Source organism: Thamnophis sirtalis, unplaced genomic scaffold (assembly GCF_051295495.1).
Source record: "Thamnophis sirtalis isolate CommonGarterSnake01/CBP01778 unplaced genomic scaffold, rThaSir2_p1.2 scaffold_1, whole genome shotgun sequence".
Taxonomy (NCBI): domain Eukaryota; kingdom Metazoa; phylum Chordata; class Lepidosauria; order Squamata; family Natricidae; genus Thamnophis; species Thamnophis sirtalis.
The window spans coordinates 52,794,612-52,807,172 of record NW_028261381.1 but is presented as its reverse complement, the minus strand read 5'-3'; the positions used below and the strand labels follow the sequence as shown (position 1 = coordinate 52,807,172).

The 12,561-nt window shown below is 37.9% G+C and overlaps 1 protein-coding gene across 1 annotated transcript in view; it reads left to right on the top strand.

Annotated features, from left to right (window-relative positions):
- Positions 1-12,561, top strand: part of GLI2 (GLI family zinc finger 2) — a 329,813-nt gene that overhangs the window by 73,971 nt on the left and 243,281 nt on the right. Inside the window, exon 2 of the mRNA XM_087712078.1 lies at positions 1,098-1,266. Within this exon, the coding sequence (XP_087568204.1) occupies positions 1,128-1,266 (139 nt within the window). The 5' untranslated portion in view covers positions 1,098-1,127. The remainder of the gene's footprint in view (positions 1-1,097; positions 1,267-12,561) is intronic.

Here is a 12,561-nt window from a genome sequence, read left to right as displayed (position 1 = left end):
GTTGCTTGTCACAAAAGCTGGGATCTCATGGCCCCAGATACTGCAACCATTCTAAATATGAGTCAGTGGCCAAGAGTCCCAGTTTTGATCATGTGACCGTGGGGATGCTGTGATGGCTGTAAGTGTGAAAAATGGTTATAAGTCACCTTTTCTATCATAGTTTCTATCCTTGGGCATCAGACTCCTAAACACAACCACAATAACTCCACACACACGCGGAAATGTATGACTGCTTTTTTTCTTTTTCCCTAATTACTTGCATTGGGATTATTCCTTATACTTTTTCTCAGTGTCATTGTAACTTCAAATGGTCACTCAATGAACTGTTATGTGTCAAGGACTACCTGTAGTGTTTAGAGGTCCAGAGTAAAGGGTTGATTTCTTAGCTTAAGTAAATACTCCAGAAGAGTAGTGAAGAAGTCTCCTTTCTGTTTTCCAGTGAAAGGATACAAATATTCTTGAAGTTTCTAACTGTTCTACTTATAAAATTTTAATCAGCAGTTTACTCTAAAGTTGTACCTTGGGGGAGGACATGGAAGGTTATTCTAATAGAATGAAAAATGAATAAATATGCACAGGGTCTATCCAATGTTGGGTTTCGTAGACAATTTATTATACAAATTACATTAATTGCTTAAATTGTTTGCCATTTTCTTCTAAACACTTCCTTGTTTGACACATGACTTTCAAACATTCCTAAGTATAATGGCATTTTTTCTGGGGAAAAATGACAAAACATTGTGCTTGGGCTACATGTTCAATGTTTGGTATATCCTGTATGTATGTGTGCATGTTTGGGTGTGTGTATGTATGTATATGTGTGTGTGTGTGTGTGTGTGTGTGTGTGTGTGTGTGTGTGTGTGTATACATCAATCTTAAGTCAACCATCGTTTATAAAAATGTGGCTTCAGGTCCTTTCTGGATATAATTACCACAGCTTAATAAAAAACTTGATGAGCAATTAAACCAATATTTATTGTTATTGCTTTTAATTATCTTTTGGAATAGGATGAAAGCATTTCCATCAAAGCAATTTTTGTGTTTTTAATGGGGAAAGAAAGAAAAAGAAACCCTGAACTTTTTGTATTGTTTTTAAGGACTGGGAAGCTGGAATATGCGTGTCTGAGATGGAAACATCCACATCAATGGCTTCTGCAAAAAAAGAAGAGAAAAGTGTCCTTCTGGAAGACAATGGCTTTAGTGAACCAACGAAGAAACCAGTTCCTTTAGCAGCTGCAGCCACAGCAGCAGTGGTGACTCAAGGAGGTACTTCGTAATCCTTTGCCTCATTTTGAAAGCAAGCCTAGGCTTCGTTTTAAAGGCTTAGAACTTCCAATGTCAGAAGTGTACAGGTAGTCCTCAACTTATGACTGCAATAGAGCCCCAAATTTCCATTGCTAAGCAAGATAGTTGTTAAGAGGGTTTTGTCCCACTTAACAGAGATGAGCACCACCCCTAGAGCCAGAAACAGCTACCATGCATGTTTGGGGGAACCTTTATTTTAACTTTACAACCTTTTCTCACCATTGTTGTTAAATGAATCACTGGAGTTAGCAACATGATTGTTAGGTGAATCTGGGCAAAAGGCAATCACACGACCCCAGGGATATTGCAACCAGCATAAGTACATGCCAGTTGCCAAGCATCTGAATTCTGTTCACACGACCAAGGGGATGCTGCAACGGTCGTAAGTAAGAAAACCAGTCATAAGTCACTTTCTTCAGCGCTTCAGTATCCTTGAATGGTCACTAAATGAATGGTTGGAAGTTGAGGACTACCTGTAAATCCTTCTGCTAGAATTCTGAGTTTATTGATCTTAGTTTCAGGAAATGGAAATTGAGTGTTTGCAGATCTCAGGTGATCATAGAATGACACATCTGACCAGACAACTGTGACTCAAAAAAAGTGGAGCTGAAATAAAGGCTACTTCAGCCTAACATGATTTATGCATTCATTTCCTCCAGAGATAGCACTGATGATCAGTTGTTGCTTACTGGATGCCAGAGTGGAGGAGAAAATTTTAGTCCCTCTTTGACAAAGAAACAAACATGCTGTTTTAAAATACTGTAATTTACAGGTTATGCTGTTTGTTTTGACTCCGGAATCTGGTTTTCAAAAGCAAGCACCTTCTGAAAATAGGAGCAAGTATAAGACTTTGGGATGAAGATTGGAGCTGGATATCGAGCCTTGTGGCACATAGAATGTCACAATTCTGTTTTCTATATAAAAAGTGGCCCACTTTGCTTGAGATGAATGTGTAAGAGAAAAAAATAGGATGAATGCAGATCACGAGGGCTACATAATGAGTAATGTTAACCAGAAAGTTACTTGAGGGGGAAATCTGAAAAGACCGATGATGCTTCTTAAAATAAAACATCTAATATTACTTGAAAGAAGGCTTTGCACACCTAACTTTGCACTTTAATATTACTTGAAAGAAGGCTTTGCACACCAAGGAAGTGAGAAATGCTGTTGGTATTGGAAACTATCCTGTAAAAAAATCAGTTTAAACTTAGGCAGAAACTTGATGATAAGTTTAGATTGCTTTCCTCTAGAGCTCCACCATGCAAGAGGGCCATTTATATAATTGATATTGTATAAATACAAATACAATTGATATATACAATTGATCTTGGGGCATTTATACAATTGATATCAGGATGGATGAAAACCCCATCATGTGTTTACATATCTATGGGAGCAATGGAGTTTCATACTGTGTAGATTTTTCTCTGCAGAGACCATAGTTGGTACTTTTTATTTTGTTTGTTTGATTATCATTTTTTAAAAATTGTCCATCTCCCTCACAGATGAATCCTGGGTGGTGGACAAGTAAAATATTAAAAAAAAAACATGTTTTAAAAAATCATATAAAGAAAAGAGGCAAATTTAACAAAATATAATTTCAATTATTTTCTTAGTAACCCCAATTAGCATCTCATGAAGATATAAAATGAGTGCTGACATCAGCCTTCCTTAACTTGGCATCCACTGTTGAAGTGCTGCTCAGAATTCCAAGCTGACATAATTGCTATGATCTTTTGCAATTTTGTGAATTACACAACTGAAGTTCCCCCAGTCTGGGGAAGGATGTTCTTCCTAAACTTTGCCTATTCCTTTTAAATGTGCAGAATGATGTGGCCCTTTGAACTTCACATCTATGGAAAGCTGACTGAGAAAGTGGTAGTATTTGTTGTCTTTGGATGGAAGCAAGAAGAAATAATCATAGGATTTTTGCTTGTGTTGGTTCGATACCAACCCACTCCTTGTTTGTGTTATGTGGGATAGAATAACCTTTCACAGCAGGAACTGAAGGGACACATTAGCTGGGACTTGACCAATGGAATGTGACAAGTGGCATCTTCAGCTGTCTAAAGTTTTTTCAGCTGTTTTGTGGTCTGTCAAAAATATTTCTCATTGCTGGATCAGCTCTGCTTTAGAACACATACATTTTCTTATTTTTTTCTCGCTTTATATTTACATCTAAACAGAACAATCTAGGAAAATAATTGTTTTCATTCATCTTTGTTTTGATAGATAATATAACTTTGGGAGTGAGAAAGTTTCCTTGCTATTTTTTGCTCCAGGGCTGGATATACTTTCAAAATGTGTAACCTTAGCTTTTCCTTTTTCAAAGGAAACTTACTAGTTTTTGCTCTACAATTCAGTTATTTTTTAAAAAAGGAGGGAAGAGAGAAGAAATAAAAATTATACTGCGCTGAGTTATGTCGTCTCTCAGATGACACTGAGTGGAAGAAAAGATATTCAAAAACTCTGTGGAATTTTGAACGACAATATTTCTTTAAAAGTATTTATGGACTGTCATGTTTGGATTCTGGGTGCAAAAAGGAATCTTTTCAACATCTGGAAAATGTTAATTTGTTGACATGAAGATTGGGGGAGGGGAAAAGACATACATGTATGAGTTTTACAGTGTTTTTAAATAGTGCCTCATGAGAGGAAAACATATTTATTTGTTTGTTCAGACAGCTGAGGGCCCAACCCTGAGAGAGAAGAGCTGAACTCTTAGGCCTGGTTTCCTTTTAACTTGTTTGTAATGTGTTCATTAATCCCAGTCTTTCTTAAATTTTCTGCCAAAAAGGATTAAAAATTATGCAGTTATTTCATAACACATTCTTTATACTTTTCAGATTTTTTTTTTTTGCAGCCTCCTTATACTGAAGAACTTACTATATACATTTCTAACCTTAGGCAGGTTTTTCTCTGCGTGACATACTTGGTCATTCTTTGGCCATCCTTCTGCTCATTTGCTTATGAAGAAAGGCTAATGTAAACTAGGTTTCATGCCAGTAATAGGTCATCTTTCTGTACCTGAAGAGAACATTTCCTGCCCCCACTCCTTGCACTATCGTAAAACAACAATGTCTCTGGGGACAAATGACTCAGAATTTTACATCTTTAGTTACATACATACATACATACATACATACATACATACATACATACATACATACATACATACATATAAATAAATGAATAAATAAATAAATAATAAATAAATAAATAAGTAAAAATAAATAAATAGCAATAGCACTTCATATACTGCTTCACAGTAACTTTACAACCCTCTCTAAGTGGTTTACAGAGTCAGCATATTGCCCCCAACAATCTGGGGCCTCATTTTACTCACCTCGGAAAGGATAGAAGGCTGAGTCAACCTTGAGCCTGGTGAGATTCGAACTGCCAAATGGCAGTCAGCCGGCAGTCAGCAGAAGTAGCCTGTAGTACCGCATTCTAACCACTGCGCCACTGCAGTGGTTAGAATGATGGAAGATGCAGATACCCCCAAGATTGTGCTAGATTTCAGCACTGATGTTGGAAACTTCTGGTAGCTGGATTATTACAATGCGCTCTACATGGAGTTACCCCTGAAAAGCGTTCGGAGATTACAGCTGGTCCAGAATGCAGCCGTGCGAGCGATATTGGGTGTACCGAGATACACCCATATTACACCTATCCTCCGCGAGCTGCACTGGCTGCCAATTGGTCTCCGAATGCAATTCAAGGTGTTGGTCATTACCTTTAAAGCCCTACAAGGCTCAGGACCAGCGTATTTGCGAGACCGCCTACTGCCACATACCTCCCAATGGCCGATAAGATCCCACAGGGTGGGCCTTCTTAGGACGCCGTCAGCCGGACAGTGTCGGCTGGCGGGGCCTTGGAGGAGAGCCTTCTCTGTGGCTGCTCTGACCCTGTGGAATCAGCTACCCCCAGGGGTCCGGACCTCACCCACCCTCATGGCCTTCAGAAAAGCTGTTAAGACCTGGTTGTTCCGGCAGTCCTGGGGCTGTTGACCTTATTATGTAGGGTCCAGCCCCAATCAGAATGTATGCATGTTGGAAAAATTTTAAATTTTTATTTTTATTTTGTTTGTTTTCTTTGTTCTGTGTAAGCCGCCCGGAGTCCTCCGGGATTGGGCGGCCTATAAATCTAATAAATTAAATTAAATTAAATTAAATTAAATTAAATTAAATTAGCTGCAATGATATATTTCAAAGCCTTAGGTTGCCAGCCCTTGCCACACATGGTTGGAGTAAACTGTGACTTTACTAATGGCCGATTCATATTTTGGGCTGCACAGAATCCAGGATTCCATAGAATAACAAGCTCTCACACATGGCTAAACTGAAGCTACAAATCTACCTGTACCGAAGCAGGCCAACTACAAATGACATATTCCTTGATATAGTATTGCATTCAGTATTCACCATTTTCAAAGATAATAGGTACAGCAAAGTGGTCCCCTACCTTTCAGTCTCCGCAGACATGCAGTGATGGTGGCAGCAGGTGGCAGAGGAGAGGGGATGGTTTTGCACACAAAACCTAATCCCGTGCATGCACAAATGGATCTTAGCATGCTTGCCCGCCGCTTGCACGGATTAGTTATGGATCATGGTTGAAAAAAACTAAAATTTCATAGTTTTTACCAGCTAATAGTTGAGATATTTTATTTAGTATATAACAGAACCTGGAAGTGGTTATGTAATATTTGGATCACTTCAAGCTGTGCTGTTGCCTTATGGAGGCAGAAAGAATGCTGTTCATGAGAGTGAAGGATGCCAGGAGCTTATGCCAAGAGTATATACTCTCAACAGGGTCACCCAAGGTGCCCACTGAAAGCAGGTAGTCATCTATATTACTGGCAGTGATATAGAAAGATGATGGAGATAGACAACCTCTTCAGAGTCAACCAGAAAAGGAATCAGTTCACTCTACTGTATATAGGAGAAAGCAATGGTAAACCACTCATATATTTTATGAAGAAAATGAATAATTAAGATAAAGTGATTAATGGTATAGAAGTCAATTTCCCCAGGACAGATGGCACTCAATTTGCTACTGAGCTTGGGATTTGTTGGAGTTGGATTTATTTGTGCCATTATTAGATTAAAGCCTTCATGATGTGTCATTGCCATGCAGGAAAAGAAAAATCTGAAAATGGAATTACAGTGGGAATATGAAACCTAGAAGCATTGAAATGGGCTCAACACAGTAAAAAGGAAATAAATCAACTAGACATTGACATCTTAGGCATCAGAATTGAAATGGATCCTTCCAGCCATATCATACTCTTTACTACTTGGGACATGAAAACAAGATGGAGTGATATTGTTTTCTCATTGGAAAGGAAATAGCAAGAACAATACTTAGGTCCGATGCAATCAACGTTTGAATAATTAGACCTTGGAAACAACCTTTTAATAGGATGATTATGTTTATGTTCCAACTACTGATGCAGCAGATGATAAGGTTGATTTTGTAATCAAGTTCAATCTGAAATCAACAGATCATGCAAACAAGAGGTGATTCTTGCAGTTGGAGAGTGGAATGTCAAAGTTGAAAATAATAAGGAAAATGTAGTTGGATTGTATGGCCCAGGAAACAAATGAGGCATGACAACAACTTAGAAGAGTATGCTAATCTAGTGATTTCTTCATTGCTAATCCAGTCTTTAAACCACCAAACAATGCATGGACAGTAGCAGATGGAATACACAGCAATCACATTGACTATATAATTGATACAAGGAGTTGAAAGACCTCAAGATGAAAGATATGTGGAAGGCAAACTTTGTACTTCAAAGAAGCAGAAGAGAAAGAGTATTGATGCTTTTGAATTTGGGAGTTAAGAGAAGATTTCTGAGAATACCATGGATAGGCAAGAAAATGAACAGGTGGATTATGAAATATGTCAACCCAGCATTTTCATTGAAGGTACAAACGACCAGATTTAAATCATAATATTTTATACACAGTGGCAAAGACTTAGGTCTTTTGAGTTGTCTTCAATGCTGGGAAAGATGAAAGGAAATAGAAGAAGAGAAAGACCAGTAACAATGGATGGGCTTAATTACAGCAGCAATGGGTACACCATTGGAAGGCTTAAAGGGCCTGATTAGGGACAGATCATCCTGGAGAAGGTGTATCCATGTGGTTACTAAACGTCGACAGTATCTTGATGGCACATAATCAATGTTTAGATAGGATTTCTTGATCTCATAGCATTTGATGGCTTCTATGCAATTATGTTTTATGAGACATCTTATCTGAACCTTGACAAGATTAATGCTAGCAAGAGATACTACAGCTGAACTGTTCACATTTAAAAGAACAACTTCACATTCAAGATAGAATCTGAATTTGAAATCTCTTTAAATATTCTAGCTGGTGGAACTAGAAATTGTCATGAATTTATACATATTTGTACAATTTTTCAGCATACACTTGTTTCAAAGTGTCAAGTGCCTTGTTATTGAATCCAGAGAAACACACCATCTTGTACCCCATAATGCTATGCACCCCTCATGACACAAATACCAAGTTGGTAAATTGATGGTGTTTATGTTGGCAGCACTTTTTTCCCGATGTCTGGCTCTGTCAAGACTAATTTTAGCATTTCTAAAGCTGGGTTAAAATATGGCCTCATTACTTTGATGTCAGAGCATGGTTTACTATTAGTATATTCTGGGGTTTATCATTTTAGTCATGTTTAACACGGCAACGGGAGGCATGCACTATTAAATCTGGCTTATTTTACATTCCTGTCCTGGATTATTTATTTGGAACAATTTCCTCTCTATCAAAAGCCACAGCTAATGCTGAGTTTTAATGTGTTATTTACACACAAAATAACCTATTTACAACTTGGTATCTGCCGGAGGGAGAATGAATGGGTTGGTGCTCCCTCTATTCTGTTCTATCGGAGTTTAACAATCTGGATTGCTAATAGAACCATTTATCATAGGGAGGTAATTTATTTTATGTTGGTTACATAGGTCTCACTGCCTCTGATCTATGGAAATACTTGGTGTATAATGAAGTCCAACCAGCCACTTGGTGTAAACATAGGAAAACCAAGCTTGGAGCCAGTGAAAAGTCAGGATGCAGTATTTCTCGAAAATTAATGCCTTGTGTGAAGAAATAAAACCCACCACCTTCCACATGTGCTTTAATTGCAGAAGGGGTGAAATGGAACGTTGTATAGTCTTTTATATGTATGCTGTAAAATTGATTTCTTTTTCTGGGTGCTTAAATAGGGAGACCCCCTTTTTCATACCATGTTGTCATAGATAGGTAAAATGAAGGCTGTCAGATCGATTAATAATCATCACTGTCATCATTATCATAATTTAAACTTTCATGCTGCCTGACTCTCAATGATCTTGAATGGCTTGCAATAGTCAAACAAAGAAATTGCTCTAAAATCAATGAAAGGTAGCAATAAAAGATGACATATATGAGGAAGAGAGGGTCTCTCTCTTTCTCTTTCTCTCTCCCTTACCAATCCAAATGTGATCCTGGCTTTGTAGTTCAGCTGCAAATTCTCTGCAAAGGAATTGATGTGGCTTGGATGCACTCTTGGGTATGTTTCGATTAATGTCTATGAAGATTCTCAGTCATCCAGGTCATGGTTATCCCAAAGGTGCTTTTTCAAGAGGCAACTGGACTTTCTGGTTTTTCTTTGAAGACGTTTTGCTTCTCATCCAAAAAGCTTCTTCCCACCATCCAGTCAGAGCTGAAGAAGATTCTTGGATGAAAAATGAAATGTCTTCAAAGAAAAGCCAGAAAGTCCTGTTGCCCCTTGAAAAAAAGCATCTTTGGGATTTCAGTGTAATCAGGACAATCTAAACTTACTTTGTGCCCAAGTTTTCCCCGCATTGTAGCTCTTTACTGCAGAATTGAAGAAGCTTCTTGGATGAGAAGTGAAATGTCTTCAAGGAAAAACAAGGAAAGTCCAGTTACTTTTTGAAAAAGTACCTTTGGGACCTTTTATTACATTCTCACTATTTCTCACCAAGCTCTCCCCTTTTGTGCAAGTTACTTGAGTGATGAAACTACCACTGGTGCAGCTTTTCTTACTGTGTTAAGATGAAGAAAGATCCTAGACCAGATTAACAAAGTTCCACTGACTTTGCTTAGCAACAAGAATGATGTTTTTGAAGCAGTTTTTCCAGCAATGTAAAATAGTAAGTGTAATACTTACCCTACATGGTGAAATCATGTAAAGAAGGCACTAAAGCATTGTTACTTTTCTGTAGGGTGGGAAAATGATGGCAGCATTGCTCTAAAATCAGGTAGTCCTTGACTTATAACATACAGGTAGTCCTTGACTTACAACAATTTGTTTTGCAACCGTTCAAAGTTGAATGAAAAAAATGTTGCTTATTACTGGTTCTTGCACTTACAACCATTGTAACATCCCCATGGTCAGACAATCAAAATTTGAATGCTTGGTAATCAGTATGTATGTGCAACCGTTACACATGTGTCATGTGATCACCATTTGCAACCTTCCCACTTGGATTCCAAGCAAAGTCAATAGGGGAAACCAGATTTGCTTAACAACCATGTAATTCACTTAACAGCTGCAGCGATTCTCCTAACCAAAAAAAAGGTCATGAAATCAAGTGCGACTCATTTAAAAACTGTTTTGCTTAACAATTCTGGTTCCAATTGTGATTGCAAGAGGAAGACTAAGTGTAGAGACACATGGCCAAAAAAATTGCAAGTATTGACAACAATAGGAAGGTATATGTTCACGGAGAAAAAATGTAATTAATTTATGAGAGAGACACCCTTGTTTGCACCTTTGCAGTATTGTATTTGATGAGGTCCAGGCAGAAGAAGAACATCTTGGCTTCAAAGTCTAAGGGACTGGTTTGGACAAAACCTAGTAGTCCTTTTTCTTGTGGTTGTTGATAAAAATAGGATTGCCAACATGATCACCAATGTCCAATAACGGATATGGCAAAAGAAGAATTTGTTTTTTATTGTGGCACGACAAAACCGCGCTCGTCAAAATAGCGGTGATAAAACCGCGTCACTAAAGCCACGATATCATCACCGCGCGTCATCACCGCTGCGACAACAGCGCGGCGACAGAAGGGCGCTTTAAAACAGCGCGGCGGCAGAAAGCCGATTTAAATTAAGGTAAGGGTTAGGATTAGGTTTAAGGGTTAGGTTTAGGGTTAGGTTTAGGGTTAGGTTTAGGGTTAGGTTTAGGGTTAGGTTTAGGGTTAGGTTTAGGGTTAGGTTTAGGGTTAGGTTTAGGGTTAGGTTTAGGGTTAGGTTTAGGGTTAGGTTTAGGGTTAGGTTTAGGGTGCTGAGTGCTTTGGAAGGCGCGGATTTGCCCTCCGCCCTTATGTCAGCGCGGTAAGATCACATTTGCTTTAGAGATTCGGACGGCATGGATTAGCACTCGCGCTTATGTCTCCGTGGATAAGGGATTCGCGGTATTGTGGTGGAACCGTTTTTTAATTTTGTTTTACATAAACATATCAATGTGTGAACAGTGTGGCACCTGGGTGTCATGCATCCTAATACAAATAAAACTAGCAAAATTAATCATAGTTATTACATTCAACCAACTTATATATTTCTAATAATAATGCACATTTATATTGAGTTATAGTCTATCATTATTTAATTATTCCATGTTTTAGTACATTGCTCTAATGCCACTGGCCATATTATTTAATCATACATAATCCTGTCATTCAATTTCTAAGCTTCTCTCTAGTTATTGCTTTTATTTTATTATGTAAGAAAGTATACACTAATATTCCCCCTTTCTCTTATTTCTATCTCTATTCCAACTTTTAATCATGTCACCCTTTTATTAAAATACATTTTCTTCCTATCCTACCTAACTTCTACCATTCTAAAAAAGAAATGAAAGAAAGAGAAGACAGGCAATTCAGAACGACAACAAAAAGAGAAATCCTTTCCTTTCTATCCATTGTCTCTTGCCCGCTTCAGTACTTTAGTTGCTATGCTTTTTTTTGGACTTGCCTCCCATATTACTCTCCTGGATCTTTATCTCTGTCTACATTTATTTGTTGACTATTCAACCTAAGTATTTCTCCCATCTCTACCCTCTTCCACTGCCTAGCTTCCAAAATATTTGCCAAAACCCCTATCTCCCTTTCAAAAGTATCTTCCTGTGTGTCCAATTCTCTTTTCAACTCTCTTAAAATATTTCCCTCTGGTTTAATTCATCAATCACTGTTATTTTTATCACTATCACCTCCTTATCTTTTTCTTTTGTTCGCTGGTTCTTTGGTTCCATCTTTTCCTCCATTTCTTCTATTAGCTCCTCCCTTCTCTGAGCATCTTGATCTTTACTGAGCCGAGGTGGCGCAGTGGTTAGGGTGCAGGCCACTTCAGCTGACTGTTATCTGCAGTTCAGCATCTCACCGGCTCAAGGTTGACTCAGCCTTCCATCCTTCCGAGGTGGGTGAAATGAGGACCCAGACTGTGGGGGCGATATGCTGACTCTGTAAACCGCTTAGAGAGGGCTGAAAGCCCTATGAAGCGGTATATAAGTCTAACTGCTATTGCTATTGCTACTCATCATCCCTCATATAGTATTTTCCATTTTTTCCTTTCTTCATGATGACCTTTGTGCTTTGGAAAATCAATGCCATCTTCTTCGAAGTTCCACTCATTTCTTCCTTGTGAAGCATCTTATCTTGTTTTTAAAAAATCAACTTTTGTTCAGTAGTCCAAGAACCATTTATTCAGTCCTAAGGTTGCCCAAGAAGTACATTAATCACAGTTCTTTGTATCCCATAGGTAATCAATCAGTTCTCTTTAAATAGTCCCAGGAGTTATTGTAAGCCTTTTTATGTCTCCTTTGCAGATTCAATATTCTAGTAGGGATAGGGTAGTGAAATATAACCCATTAAATATTTTCACAATCTTTCATGTAAGTATTCCCATACTTGTATATTTTCCTTTTGTTGGCAGGTGGCGCTCTCAACTTAAACATCAGTATTGCCACTAGTCAGTCTAATGTTAGTCTTTCAATTGTAATTTTAATTATAGTTCATTATAGAAGCAGGATAATTTTTTAAGCAAATAATTCCAGCATTTTAAAGTGCCTTTCCATTACCATGTCTTCCCAGTTTACGAAATGAATTTTCTGTATTTTTAAAGATTTGTTGTTTTTCTCTCTTTAAGTCTTTTCCTTCTGTCTGACATTTTTCTCAGAATGCTTAATCACTGCTTTAACAAATAATTCTGAGCAAATAGTTCTACA